The 15151-nt window shown below is 48.2% G+C and overlaps 1 protein-coding gene and 2 long non-coding RNA genes across 30 annotated transcripts in view; 1 reads left to right on the top strand and 2 right to left on the bottom strand.

Annotated features, from left to right (window-relative positions):
• LOC144284385 (uncharacterized) overlaps positions 1 to 15151 on the bottom strand; it is a 183744-nt gene that overhangs the window by 114031 nt on the left and 54562 nt on the right. The window lies entirely within an intron of this gene.
• LOC144284372 (uncharacterized) lies at positions 371 to 14718 on the bottom strand. Its single transcript, XR_013352709.1, has 2 exons — positions 14320 to 14718; positions 371 to 3113 (listed from the first exon to the last, which is right to left on the bottom strand). It is a non-coding gene; the product is annotated as an uncharacterized LOC144284372 (long non-coding RNA).
• Positions 9033 to 10525, top strand: LOC144284370 (uncharacterized). Of its 2 annotated transcripts, none has more exons than XM_077848838.1 (2): positions 9033 to 9811; positions 10038 to 10525. In XM_077848838.1, exons 1-2 carry the CDS (start codon positions 9382 to 9384, stop codon positions 10370 to 10372), a joined length of 765 nt encoding a protein of 254 aa, XP_077704964.1. In that variant the 5' UTR covers positions 9033 to 9381; the 3' UTR covers positions 10373 to 10525. The 2 variants fall into 2 exon arrangements, with proteins under 2 accessions (XP_077704964.1, XP_077704963.1); XM_077848837.1 differs by having other exon boundaries at positions 10032 to 10525.

Genomic DNA, 15151 nt, shown 5'->3' with positions numbered 1-15151 from the left:
CTCACCTCCAAAGAAAGAAATCAGAAACAGTCCTCTCTCCCACAGAGTTACAACATTTGGATTACAATTCAATGTCAGAAAGCCAATTCAGAAGCAGTTATAAAGCTACTGGTGGCTCTAGAAAAAAGCATAAAGGACTCAAGAGACTTCATGACTGTAGGATTTAGATCTAATCAGGCCGAAATTAAAAATCAGTTAAATGAGATGCAATCCAAACTGGAGGTCCTAACGACCAGGGTTAACGAGGGAGAAGAACGAGTGAGTGACACAGAAGACAAGTTGATGGCAAGGGCGGAAACTGAGGGAAGAAAAGAAAGACAATTAAGAGACCATGAGGATAGGTTAAGGGAAATAAATGACAGCCTCAGAAGGAAAAATCTACATTTAATTGGGGTTCCCGAGGGCGCCAAAAGGGACAGAGGTCCAGATTATGTATTTGAACAAATCATAGCTGAAAACTTTCCTAACTTGGGAAGGGAAACAGGCATTTAGATCCAGGAGCTGGAGAGATCACCCCCACCCCCCTTAAATCCATAAAAACCGCTCAACATTTAACATTTAATACTGGAACTTGCAAATTCCAAAGATAAAGAGAAGATCCTTAATGCAGCAAGAGACAAGAAATCACTAACTTTTATGGGGAGAAGCTTTAGGACAACAGCAGACCTCTCCACAGAGACCTGGGAGGTGAGAAAGGGCCGGCAGGATACAGTCAGGGTCCTAAATGAGAGGAACCTGCAGCCAAGAATACTTTATCCAGCAAGGCTCTCATTCAGAATAGAAGGAGAGATAAAGAGCTTCCAAGAGAGGCAGAAACTGACAGGATATGTGACCACCAAGCCGGCTCTGCCAGAAATATTAAGGGGGGACCCTGTAAAAGAAAGGGGAAGTCCAAGGAAACAATCCACAAAAACAGGGACTGAATAGGTATCATGATGACACTAAATCCATATCTGTCAATAGTAACTCTGAACGTGAATGGGCTTAATGACCCCATCAAAAGGACGCAGGGTTTCAGACTGGATAAAAAAAGGCAAGACCCATCCATTTGCTGTCTCCAAGAGACTCATTTTAGACATCAGGACACCTACAGCCTGAAAATAAAAGGTTGGAGAACTGTGTACCATTCAAATAGTCCTCAATAAATGCAGGGGTAGCCATCCTTATATCAGATAAATTAAAGTTTGTCCCAAAGACTGTAGTGAGAGGTGAAGAGGGACACTATATCATACTTAAAGGATCTATCCAACAAGAGGACCTAACAATCACGAATATTTATGGCCCGGATGCGTGAGCCGCCAAGTATATCAATCGATTAATAACCAAAGTTAAGACATACTTAGATAATAATACACTTATACTTGGTGACTTCAATGGAGCGCTTTCTGCAATCCACAGGTCTTTTAAGCACAACATCTCCAAAGAAACAGGAGCTTTAAATGATACACTGGACCAGATGGATTTCACAGATATTTATAGAACTTTACATGCAAACGCAACTGAATACACATTCTTCTCAAGTGCACGTGGGGCTTTCTCCAGAAGAGACCACAAACTGGGTCACACATCAGGTCTTAATTGATACCAAAAGATTGGGATCGACCCTGTGTATTTTCAGACCATAATGCTTTGAAACTAGAACTAAATCACAAGAAGAAGTTTGGAAGGATTTCAAATACGTGGAGGTTAAGGACCATCCTGCTACAAGGTGAAAGGGTCAACCACGAAATTAGAGAAGAATTAAAAAGATTCATGGAAACTAATGAGAATGAAGACACCACCATTCAAAATCTTTGGGATACAGCAAAAGCAGTCCTGAGGGGGAAATACATCGCAATACAAGCATCCATCCAAAAACTGGAAAAAACTCAAATAGAAAAGCTAACCTTCCACCTAAGGGAGCTGGTGAAAGACAGCAAATAGATCCAACACCCAGCAGAAGAAGAGGGTTAAAAAAGACTCGAGCAGAACTCAATGAAATAGAGACCAGAAGAACTGTGGAAAAGATCAACAAAACCAGGAGTTGGTTCTTTGAAACAATTAAGAAGGTAGATAAACCATTAGCCAGCCTTATTTAAAAGAAGACAGAAAACACTCAAACTAATAAAATCATGATGAGAAAGGAGAGATCACTACTAACACCAAAGAAAGGACCTAGAGTGTATTCTATATGTTAAGCAAAGTCAGTCATTCAGAGAAAATACCAGATGATTTCACTCATATGTGGAATTAAAACAAAAACAACAATAAAACAACAACAACAACAACAACAACAACAAACGAATATGGGGAAGGAAGGAAAAGAGTGGGAGGTATACTATAAGAGATTCTTTAGTACAGAGAACAACAGGCTTGCTGGAGGGAAGGAGGGCATGGGATTGGCGTGGTGATTGGCAGTGAGGAGGGCACTTGTTGTGATGAGCACTGGGTGTTATAGGTAAGTGATGAATCACTAAACACTAGTCTTGAACCAATATTACAGTATATGTTAACTAACTAGAATTTAAGTAAAAACTTGAAAAAAATAAGGAAAGAAGACTCATGGAATGGTAAAGCTTGCAGGGAGCATGGTAGTCCAGTAGCAAGCACCTTGTGCATTAAAAGATGAGGAGGGGGCGCCTGGATGGCACAGTCAGTTATGTGACCAACTGTTGGTTTCAGCTTGGATCCTGATCTCGGGGTCATGAGGTCGAGTCCCACATTGGGCTCCGTGCTCAATCTGGAGCGTGTTCTCCCTCTCTCTCTAACTCCCACTTGTGCTCTCTCTCCCTTTCTCTGATTTATATATAATACAAATCTTAAAAAAAAAAAATAAGATGAGAGAAATAAATCACATTTTCAGACACAGTGCAGACCCTGGAGCTACAAAGCCTCACCTATACCACATGCACTACCCTGCTTGCCTCATCTTTCCTCAGTCTCCCTTTTGTGCTCTCTCTTCCTCCTTTTTCTTTCCTAGACACCATATGCTTAGTGAGGCCAGCAGGACCAAGAGCTAAAAATGTCCTGGGTGTGGCCCTTCATAAAGGCTTTCATCAAAGGCACTTACCTTGAAGTGGAAGCCATGATGAGCCAGAAACAGAGATTTGTCTATATGTGCAGAGTCAAAGAACCTGTAAGACAGCAAAAGTCGATTTTTTAAAATTGTATGCTGGGCCGCCCGGGTGGCTCAGTGGTTTGGTGACTGCCTTCGGCCCAGGGTGTGATCCTGGAGACCCAGGATCGAGTCCCACGTCAGGCTTCTGCGTGGAGCCTGCTTCTCCCTCTGCCTGTGTCTGTGCCTCTCTCTCCCTCTGTGTCCTTCTCATGAATAAATAAAGAAAATCTTTAAAAAATAAAAAAATAAAATTAAATATGTATTCTTTCATTGTAAAGGACCTTAACTATCAATTTCACTTTAAAAAAAATTGCATGCTAATTAGCAAGGAATAGGACCTTCTCCACCATTTAAGTGAAAAAAAAAAAAAAAAAAACCAAGAATACCAAAACACATTTTTAGCCTAAAGTTCACTAGCAGTAAGCAGAGGATGGATTGAATACACACAGCAGAGGGGGTCTAGTCAACTGGCCAATCAGAGGGAAAAAACAACGAGCCCTCCACGTCCTGCTGAAACATATTATAGGTCAAAGGTTTTCACCGTCAAAACTACTGGCATGTGGGCCGGATGAGCCTTTGTTGGGGGGCTGTCCTGTGAATTACGGGATTTTAACAGCTTTCCGGAACTCCACCCACTAGGTGCCAGTAAAACACGGATCCCCTACCTGTGAAATCAAACATGTTTCCAGATATTGCCATACGTCCCATGGGGGACAAAATTGCACCTGGTTGACAACTATTATTCTATCTATATCAAGACTCCAATAGATCGTACCGTAAAAAGGAAATACTGTCTACTAGTGCTGCCCAATATGGTATGTGGTTATTACATATCTGATATATATGGCGAGTGTGATTGAGAAAGTGAATTTTCTCAATTATATAAAATTTTATATAATTTTAATTAATTTTAATGTAAATTGTCACATGTGCCTGGCCAGTGACCACCACATTAGTGAAGTCTCAGATGTATAAAGAGCCAATTATGAAACAACGTTCTCTTAACAACCAACAGGTCAAAGAAGAAAAACTTTTTCCTAGAATAACTTAAGGGGGAAATTAAAAAGCATCTTGAGGCCATCTGGGTGGCTCAGTTGGTTAAGCCTTCGACTCCTGATTTGGCTCAGATCATGATCTCAGTATCTTGAGATCGAGCCCTGTGCTGGGTTCTGCAGTGAGTGTGGAGCCTGCTTAAGATTCTCCCTCTCCTTTCCCCCTGCCCCCACCCACTCCTGGGTTCTCTTTCTTACATAAATACATAGTATCTTGAAACAAATGAAACAAGGAAACCCAATATACCAAAACATTTAGGCTGCAGCAAAAGATTTCTAGGAGAGCTTAATGCTATAAACACATACAGAAAAAAAAAGAAAAAAAAAATATATATAAATCTCTCAAGGAACTCTAGAAAGAATAGATGAATGGATAAAGAAGACGTGGTACATATGCGATGGAGTATTATTCAGTTATACAAAAGAATGAAATCTCGTCATTTGGAATGACGTACATGGAGCTAAAGAGTAATGCTAAGTGAAATAAGTGAGTCAGAGAAACACAAATACCATATGATTTCATTCCTAAGTGTAATTTAAGAAACAAAAAAAGAATGTGCAAAGGGGGGCACCTAGGTGGTTCAGATGGTAAAAGCATCTGACTTTGTATGCTGTTTATTTTTTTCACTTCACGAGACTTAATACTCTTTCATGAAAAGAACTCTTACTAAACTAGGAGTAAAAGTAAACCAACTAAACATCATAAAGACCAAATATGAAAAAAAAAAATCCCAACTAATGTACAAAATAGCAAAAGACTCAAACTTTTCCTCTAAAAATAGGATCAAAATAAAGTTCTTTACTCTGGCCTTTCCATCAAATATAGTACTAGAAAACTTAGCCAGAGCAATTAGGCAAGTAAAAGAAACAAAACGCATCCAAACTGGAAAGGAAGAAGAAGAATCATATTTGCATATACCATAATCTCATACGTAGAAATCGTAAGGATTAAAAAAAATTAGAAGCAGTAAACAAATTCAACAAGGTTGCAGAAATGAAAACCAACACACCAAGAAGCAGTTGCATCTCTAGATGTTAACAATGAACAATTTGAAGTGGAACTCAAGAACACAACTCCATTTACCACAACACTGAAAAAGGTAAGATATTCAGGAACAAGACTAATGAAAGAAGTGAAAGAATCATACACTGAAAATGAGAAAACATATGTAAGAGTAATGTTTAAAAAAAAACCCCAAAATAGATATCTATTTTATAGATAAAATGCTTGAAAGGAAACATAAGGAAAAGATTCACAATATTAGATCTGCCAATGATTTCTTTCTTTTTGTAAACAGGCTCCATACCCAGGGTGGAGCCTAATATGGGGCCTGAACTCACAACCCTGAGATCAAGACCTGAGCTGACATTGAGTCATATGCTTACTGACTGAGCCACCCAGGATCCACGGACCTGGCAGTGATTTCCTGACTACGATACCAAAGCACCAGCAAACAAGTAAACATAGACAAATGGGGTCTATAAAACTTCAAATGCACCAAAGGATACAATCTAGAGAGTGAAGAGACAACGAATAGAATGGGAAAAATATGTGCAAACCATGTATTTGACAATAAGTTAATATACAAAAAACTCCTACGAACTTCGTCACAAGGCAACAAGTAGCCCAATGGAAGAAAGGACGAAGAGCCTGTACAGACATTCCTTGAAAGAAGATGTATAAATGGCCAATGAACCTATGAAATGATGCTCCACATCACTAACCATCAAAAAAGGCAAATCACAACCACGATGAGGGTCACCTCACACCCATTAGGATGACCACTGTTAAAAAATAAAATGTTGGCAAGGATATGGAGAAATCAGGACACTTGTGCATTGCTGATAGGAATGTAGCATGGTGCAAGCACTATGTAAACAGTATGAGAGTTCCTCAAAAAAATTAAAACTACAACTACCATATAATCCAGCAATCCTATTTCTGGGGTACGTGTAGTCAAAAGAATTGAAAGCAGGGTCGCCAAGAGACCTCCATCCTCATAGAAGCATTCTTTATCATAGCCAAGGGCTGGGAGCAACTCAGATGTCCATCAAAGGTAAATGGATAAAGAAAATGTGGTGTATACTGATTTTTATTTATTTATGAGAGACACACGGGGAGAGAGGCAGAGACACATGCAGGGAGCCTGAGGGGGGACTCAATCTCGGGTCCCCAGGATCAGGTGGGGGTCAGGGAGGGGGTCCCAGGAAGTGAGGTCACTCCCGTGACACAGAGCCCAACAGAACTTGGAACCCCCGTGACCAGGCAACCGCATCTAGTGCAGCCCCACCTCAGGCTCACTTGGCTGGAGACATCCGCTCCTGGAAGATGTTCTCCTGCTGCCGGCCCACCTCTGGGGGCTCTGGCTCCCAGGAACCCCAGGGGTGCCGCTTGTTCCAATGCTGTAGGCTTTGGCTCCAGCATAAAAACCAACGCCTCAGGGCGTTTATCAGGAGGCGCCGTCAGGTAACCCAGAGCAGGCCAGGCCAGGCCCCCTGTGCCAGCCATCCTGGGTGGCCCCATCCCCTCCTCTTCAGCTTCCGGGAAACAGGGATGTGTGGGCAGGTGCATCCAGGCTGGGGGACATTGCAGGGCGGCAGGTTCCCCGGTGATCCCTTCAGGGTCACCCTGAGGTCAAGGTGGGCAGGGTGCAAACAGGGCTCCTGAGGTCCTCTTACCCGCCGAGTAAGAGTCCCCCCGAGGCCCTGCAGCCGATCCCTTTGCTCTCCTTGGGGGAGGGGGGTGCCGCCTGCGCTGTGGTGTGTCTGGATGGGGGCCGCTGGGGGTGCGGCCCAGCCGAGGCGGCCGGACCGGGCGCTGAGGCCTCCTGCCTGGCTGCCGGGCACTGTCTCCACAGAGCTCCACCCGGGACAGGGGGCGCGAGCGGGAGGAAGGGGTGCTCTGCCCCACCGCCTCGAGGAACTGGGAAGTGCCCTGCGCAGCTAACAGAGGCCAGCGCGGGCTCAAATGAGTGCAGGGGCCGGGGCACCCCCGACACCCGGGTCCCCGATGCGGCACGAAGGGCCCCGGGTCCCAGAAGCCAGCCTGCTACTCCCCTGGGCTCCCCCCTACACTCCTGCTCCCACATGAGTCTGCATTCCCCTGCTCCCCACACTTGCCCCAGGGCCCTGCCCCTGCCTGGGCCAGATGCAGAGTCCCTGTGCACAGAGGTGTAGGAATATCAGAGCAGAGCCTTCAGGGGCGGCCTGGTCGCCCAGGGGTTTAGCGCCTGCCTTCCGCCCAGGCCCTGACCCCGCAGGCCCGGGATCGAGTCCCGCCTCGGGCTCTCTGCACCAGGGCTGCTTCTCCCTCTGTCTGTGTGTCTGTCTCTCTCGGTCTCTGTCTCTCTGTGTCTCTTGAGGTCCTTGTACTGATCCAAACTTTTTTGAACATTTATCCTCTAAGATTGTTTCTTTATCGGATAGTTTGTCTTGTTTGTGTAAGAGACAGGCAGAGAGCAGGGAGGGGAGAGGGAGACCCAGGCTCCTGAAGCAGACTGGGCCCCAAGCGCAGGGCCTGCCAGGGCGGGATCCCAGGGTGCTGAGGCCACGACCCGAGCCACAGCCCAGAGTCAGAGGCTAAGTGACTGAGCCACAGGCATCAAGGCCCGGGTTCCTGCCGTGGGCACTCCTGCCCCCCACGGCCCCCGAGAGCTCGGGCTGCGGGCTGCGCTCCCACCCCAGGCCTCCCGGCGGCTCCATGCACGTCCCCTCTGTCCCAACTCAGGGTGCAAGGGCCTCGGCCGGGAAGGCGCCTCCCATCTGCCCGACGAAGCCCAGCCGGACGGAGCTGCTGGAGCAGGAATTCCAACAACTGCTGCCCGCCTTGCTGCGCAGGGATGTCATCTCCGTTTTCATCTTTTTAGACAACTGTCATGGATTTGCCACCACCGACGAGGTGCTGGATCTGCTGTTTACGAAGTGAGCACCTGCGCCTCCGCAGCCCAGGGGTGGGCCACCTGCTGGTGGGGAGGCTGGGAATGGTTCTGAGCTGCCCGGCCTCGGGCCGCTCCCCCGCCTGGAGCAGAGTCACCCAGGGCACAGTGGGGTCCCGGAGGGCAGCCCCGGGGCCTGGCCTGTGGCGGGTCGGCCAGAGGGGCTGTGCCTGTGCTCCGCAGCCGTCCTCCTCCCCCGGGACGGGGCCTGTGCCTCCTCCCCACCGTCACCGGGGTCCTGAGCTGGCCTCTTTTCCCATTGAAAGGGAGGTTGGAGAGTCCATCGGGGGGCTGTGTCCTGGGGCAACCACACAGGGGGACCCCGGGGTCCCCGGGCGCCCAGGCCCACTCAGATATCGGCCGTGGGCCTGGCCGGAGCCTTTCATGCTCAAGCATTCAGGAGGCCCGGGCAGGTGCGGGCGCTTCTCCGGGGGCTGCCCGTGGCCCCCCGCACAGAGCTGACGGCCCCCGGGGCTCCGGCCTAGTCGGGGGTCAGAGGTGACAGCCCCCACGGTGAGAGGTCGCGGCCACAGGATGATTCGTGGGATGCCCCCGCCCTCCCCTAGATATGGGTGCATCGCAGCTGCGTGTGGTGGCGACGACGCGGTCCTGCAGCGCTGGAAACTGTGAGTGACTCCGGCCCCTGCCCGAGGGCCTTCCCTCTCCAGGAGGGCAGCGAGGGGGCTGTGGGCCGGGGGTGCTGGACCCTCACCCCACACATCTGCAATTCCCGTGACGGGGTAAAGGTCTAAGGGCCCTTCAGGAAAGGAGGAAAGGAGAGCCGTGAATAGGGTGTGGGCTTGGTGGGAGAGCACTGGGACCCCTAAGGGAGACTTTCTCCATGCCCGCCCCTCCCAGCCCTCTGTCTGCCCCACACCTGGGACCCAGAGCAGAGGGGGTGGGGAGCATCGCACTCCCCAATCTGGTGGCACCTGGACCCACTGCACAGCAGGTTGCCACGAGGGCCATTGAGGGCTCACAGACCCGGTGGCCCTGGCCCCGTGGGAGACGGCAGATTAGAGTCAGTGGAAGGACACCCCCCGGGGCCCCTCATGAGGGAGGCAGCGCAGAGCCACAGGGAGGGAAAGTGGAGGTCCCGGGTGGCTCCTGGCAAGGCCTGGCAGGACACAGAGCCCGAGCCCTCCTGGCTTGGACCTTCCCAGAGCGACAGTGTGTGCAGTGAGGGCAATGACAGGCCAGACGCCCCCCGTCCCCGGACGCCTGCCGGTGGATTCAAGGGGCAAGTGGGCAGGGAGCCAGGCTGAGGAGGGAGCCCCGCTTCCCAGCAAAGACCGTGATGGTCACACCGCTGGGCGTGGGCTCCCCCGCACAGAGGCTTCGTGCCAGCCCCTCCTCGGGGAGCAGGCCTGTGGCAGGCAGGACCGCCAGGTGGCAGGTGGACGAGGAGCAGGACTGGCCTCTGACAGCCCCGCACGGGAGGCCGAGGCCCCGGGTCCTGCAGGGCTTCCCCGGGACACCTCGGTGTGAGGGAGCCCTGTCTTCTGACCCCTGTGCCCACCTGTCCCTCCCCAGGGCCATCTGCTGCATCCTGGAGATATGGATGGACTATTATCAGGAGGACTTTTGTCGGCTCCCCCAATCTGCCTCCCTGAAGAAGATTCTGGAATTCATAAGGCAGCGCATGCCAGGCACAGACGTGGAGCTCCGTGCCCGGCGTTACCTGCAACAACTCAGACGCCTCCATGCAGCGGAGCCAGAGGCTGGGGGTGAGGAGGCCTGGGGGTGGCCGAGCTGGGGACAGGGTGGGCCCCACGGATCCAGCGTCCGTGCAGCTGGGCCGGGAGCAGGGGTTCGGCTCACACCCCATCCCCACGAGCTGCAGGCTGGGGACACCTCCCAGGGCTCTTTGAGCGGTTGGAAGAGTGTCCTTGATTTGGGAGGGACGTGGAAAGTCCGTCCTGGTGGTGATACTTTGTCTTCTTGGAGCTACAGCTTCGGCCCGAGCAAAAGACCCTGAAGCACTTCCGGAGCCCGCCCCAGCCCCAACTGTGGGGCCTGCTGCCTCGGATGGGCCTGAAGTGCTCGAGGCCGCCCTGGCTGCTGGGGCTGAGGGCTTGGCCCCAGCTGAGGTGCCAGCTGGGGAGGCGAAGCCCCTGCAGATAGTGGTCACTGCTCTAGATCACGGCTGCGCCCTGGACGAGCCACGTGCACCTGCGGCCACCCCGGAGGAGGAGCAGGCCCTGGCACCTGCAATCGGGGTCCCCAGAGTGCCAGAGCCGCCAATGGCCTCCGGGACAACTGGCTTCAACCTCTGCGCAGCCCCCTGACCACCTCGGGAGCCCGCCCCAGCTCCCACCGCGGGGCTCGTCATGCCTGCAGCCCAACGGAGGCTTGCCCTTCCCGTGTCATTTCACTGTTTCTATATTTTGAGTTTTTCTTTAACCTGTAAAATGCCTTATGAGTTTTATTGTAATAAAGTATAAGTTAACTTCAAACAAAATTCACCCTGATGCTTTTAAATTATACATCGTGGACCTACACTTTAGGTCCATTCACAGTGTCACAGGTCCCAGAGCCCAGGGCGCCGGGGGACACAGCCCAGGATCGGGTGCTCCCCCAGGTCAGGCAGAGGCCGGGAGGACACAGGACAGCCAGGTGGCTCCTGCCCCCGGGCGGCCCGAGCTGTACAGATCGGCGGGCCCGCCCCTGGAGCATCCAGGCCCCTGCACACTGGGAGCTGCAGTAGTCACTGCGGGAGCTGACTCCAGAGCTGCACAGCTGGCCGCCCCCACTGTTGTTGTCCCTCCTGGTGTCACCCTGTACCTGGGACTGAGCAGGGGCCTCACAGATAAACAACTCCCACTGAGCCATACACCTGGCAGGGGCCTGGGCAGCTCCCCAGGTGCACACACCTGAGAATCAGCACAGCAGGCCCCGCCCCCAGAAGACCAGCTAGAAGGTCAGGGGAAAAGCAAGGTATTGACCAAGCAGCACTGGAAAGTTCCAGGGGAAGCCGAGGGATTTACACTATATAGAATCAGAGGATACTCCCCCTTGTTTTTTTCTTCTTTTCTGTTTGTTTCTGTTGTTTCCCCACCCCCCCCCTTTTTAATTCTTCTTTATTTCTTCTTTTCTTTTTTTCTCTCTCTCTCTCTTTCTCGTTATTCCAGTACAACTTGTTTTTGGCCACTCCGCACTGAGTAAAATGGCTAGAAGGAAAAACTCACCTCCAAAGAAAGAAATCAGAAACAGTCCTCTCTCCCACAGAGTTACAACATTTGGATTACAATTCAATGTCAGAAAGCCAATTCAGAAGCAGTTATAAAGCTACTGGTGGCTCTAGAAAAAAGCATAAAGGACTCAAGAGACTTCATGACTGTAGGATTTAGATCTAATCAGGCCGAAATTAAAAATCAGTTAAATGAGATGCAATCCAAACTGGAGGTCCTAACGACCAGGGTTAACGAGGGAGAAGAACGAGTGAGTGACACAGAAGACAAGTTGATGGCAAGGGCGGAAACTGAGGGAAGAAAAGAAAGACAATTAAGAGACCATGAGGATAGGTTAAGGGAAATAAATGACAGCCTCAGAAGGAAAAATCTACATTTAATTGGGGTTCCCGAGGGCGCCAAAAGGGACAGAGGTCCAGATTATGTATTTGAACAAATCATAGCTGAAAACTTTCCTAACTTGGGAAGGGAAACAGGCATTTAGATCCAGGAGCTGGAGAGATCACCCCCACCCCCCTTAAATCCATAAAAACCGCTCAACATTTAACATTTAATACTGGAACTTGCAAATTCCAAAGATAAAGAGAAGATCCTTAATGCAGCAAGAGACAAGAAATCACTAACTTTTATGGGGAGAAGCTTTAGGACAACAGCAGACCTCTCCACAGAGACCTGGGAGGTGAGAAAGGGCCGGCAGGATACAGTCAGGGTCCTAAATGAGAGGAACCTGCAGCCAAGAATACTTTATCCAGCAAGGCTCTCATTCAGAATAGAAGGAGAGATAAAGAGCTTCCAAGAGAGGCAGAAACTGACAGGATATGTGACCACCAAGCCGGCTCTGCCAGAAATATTAAGGGGGGACCCTGTAAAAGAAAGGGGAAGTCCAAGGAAACAATCCACAAAAACAGGGACTGAATAGGTATCATGATGACACTAAATCCATATCTGTCAATAGTAACTCTGAACGTGAATGGGCTTAATGACCCCATCAAAAGGACGCAGGGTTTCAGACTGGATAAAAAAAGGCAAGACCCATCCATTTGCTGTCTCCAAGAGACTCATTTTAGACATCAGGACACCTACAGCCTGAAAATAAAAGGTTGGAGAACTGTGTACCATTCAAATAGTCCTCAATAAATGCAGGGGTAGCCATCCTTATATCAGATAAATTAAAGTTTGTCCCAAAGACTGTAGTGAGAGGTGAAGAGGGACACTATATCATACTTAAAGGATCTATCCAACAAGAGGACCTAACAATCACGAATATTTATGGCCCGGATGCGTGAGCCGCCAAGTATATCAATCGATTAATAACCAAAGTTAAGACATACTTAGATAATAATACACTTATACTTGGTGACTTCAATGGAGCGCTTTCTGCAATCCACAGGTCTTTTAAGCACAACATCTCCAAAGAAACAGGAGCTTTAAATGATACACTGGACCAGATGGATTTCACAGATATTTATAGAACTTTACATGCAAACGCAACTGAATACACATTCTTCTCAAGTGCACGTGGGGCTTTCTCCAGAAGAGACCACAAACTGGGTCACACATCAGGTCTTAATTGATACCAAAAGATTGGGATCGACCCTGTGTATTTTCAGACCATAATGCTTTGAAACTAGAACTAAATCACAAGAAGAAGTTTGGAAGGATTTCAAATACGTGGAGGTTAAGGACCATCCTGCTACAAGGTGAAAGGGTCAACCACGAAATTAGAGAAGAATTAAAAAGATTCATGGAAACTAATGAGAATGAAGACACCACCATTCAAAATCTTTGGGATACAGCAAAAGCAGTCCTGAGGGGGAAATACATCGCAATACAAGCATCCATCCAAAAACTGGAAAAAACTCAAATAGAAAAGCTAACCTTCCACCTAAGGGAGCTGGTGAAAGACAGCAAATAGATCCAACACCCAGCAGAAGAAGAGGGTTAAAAAAGACTCGAGCAGAACTCAATGAAATAGAGACCAGAAGAACTGTGGAAAAGATCAACAAAACCAGGAGTTGGTTCTTTGAAACAATTAAGAAGGTAGATAAACCATTAGCCAGCCTTATTTAAAAGAAGACAGAAAACACTCAAACTAATAAAATCATGATGAGAAAGGAGAGATCACTACTAACACCAAAGAAAGGACCTAGAGTGTATTCTATATGTTAAGCAAAGTCAGTCATTCAGAGAAAATACCAGATGATTTCACTCATATGTGGAATTAAAACAAAAACAACAATAAAACAACAACAACAACAACAACAACAACAACAAACGAATATGGGGAAGGAAGGAAAAGAGTGGGAGGTATACTATAAGAGATTCTTTAGTACAGAGAACAACAGGCTTGCTGGAGGGAAGGAGGGCATGGGATTGGCGTGGTGATTGGCAGTGAGGAGGGCACTTGTTGTGATGAGCACTGGGTGTTATAGGTAAGTGATGAATCACTAAACACTAGTCTTGAACCAATATTACAGTATATGTTAACTAACTAGAATTTAAGTAAAAACTTGAAAAAAATAAGGAAAGAAGACTCATGGAATGGTAAAGCTTGCAGGGAGCATGGTAGTCCAGTAGCAAGCACCTTGTGCATTAAAAGATGAGGAGGGGGCGCCTGGATGGCACAGTCAGTTATGTGACCAACTGTTGGTTTCAGCTTGGATCCTGATCTCGGGGTCATGAGGTCGAGTCCCACATTGGGCTCCGTGCTCAATCTGGAGCGTGTTCTCCCTCTCTCTCTAACTCCCACTTGTGCTCTCTCTCCCTTTCTCTGATTTATATATAATACAAATCTTAAAAAAAAAAAATAAGATGAGAGAAATAAATCACATTTTCAGACACAGTGCAGACCCTGGAGCTACAAAGCCTCACCTATACCACATGCACTACCCTGCTTGCCTCATCTTTCCTCAGTCTCCCTTTTGTGCTCTCTCTTCCTCCTTTTTCTTTCCTAGACACCATATGCTTAGTGAGGCCAGCAGGACCAAGAGCTAAAAATGTCCTGGGTGTGGCCCTTCATAAAGGCTTTCATCAAAGGCACTTACCTTGAAGTGGAAGCCATGATGAGCCAGAAACAGAGATTTGTCTATATGTGCAGAGTCAAAGAACCTGTAAGACAGCAAAAGTCGATTTTTTAAAATTGTATGCTGGGCCGCCCGGGTGGCTCAGTGGTTTGGTGACTGCCTTCGGCCCAGGGTGTGATCCTGGAGACCCAGGATCGAGTCCCACGTCAGGCTTCTGCGTGGAGCCTGCTTCTCCCTCTGCCTGTGTCTGTGCCTCTCTCTCCCTCTGTGTCCTTCTCATGAATAAATAAAGAAAATCTTTAAAAAATAAAAAAATAAAATTAAATATGTATTCTTTCATTGTAAAGGACCTTAACTATCAATTTCACTTTAAAAAAAATTGCATGCTAATTAGCAAGGAATAGGACCTTCTCCACCATTTAAGTGAAAAAAAAAAAAAAAAAAAACCAAGAATACCAAAACACATTTTTAGCCTAAAGTTCACTAGCAGTAAGCAGAGGATGGATTGAATACACACAGCAGAGGGGGTCTAGTCAACTGGCCAATCAGAGGGAAAAAACAACGAGCCCTCCACGTCCTGCTGAAACATATTATAGGTCAAAGGTTTTCACCGTCAAAACTACTGGCATGTGGGCCGGATGAGCCTTTGTTGGGGGGCTGTCCTGTGAATTACGGGATTTTAACAGCTTTCCGGAACTCCACCCACTAGGTGCCAGTAAAACACGGATCCCCTACCTGTGAAATCAAACATGTTTCCAGATATTGCCATACGTCCCATGGGGGACAAAATTGCACCTGGTTGACAACTATTATTCTATCTATATCAAGACTCCAATAGATCGTACCGTAAAAA

The sequence above is a fragment of the Canis aureus genome, chromosome 15, assembly GCF_053574225.1.
Source record: "Canis aureus isolate CA01 chromosome 15, VMU_Caureus_v.1.0, whole genome shotgun sequence".
In the NCBI taxonomy this organism is placed as follows: Eukaryota; Metazoa; Chordata; class Mammalia; order Carnivora; family Canidae; genus Canis; species Canis aureus.
Note: the sequence above shows the minus strand (reverse complement) of the source record. Positions and strands in the feature narration are given on the sequence as shown.

Bases quoted from the DNA above. Each gene is read 5' to 3' on its own strand.
- LOC144284370 (XM_077848837.1), top strand. From the start codon at position 9,382: ATGGTCACACCGCTGGGCGTGGGCTCCCCCGCACAGAGGCTTCGTGCC. The intron at 9,812-10,031 runs GTGAGGAGGCCT...GTCTTCTTGGAG, and splicing joins AGCGGAGCCAGAGGCTGGGG to CTACAGCTTCGGCCCGAGCA.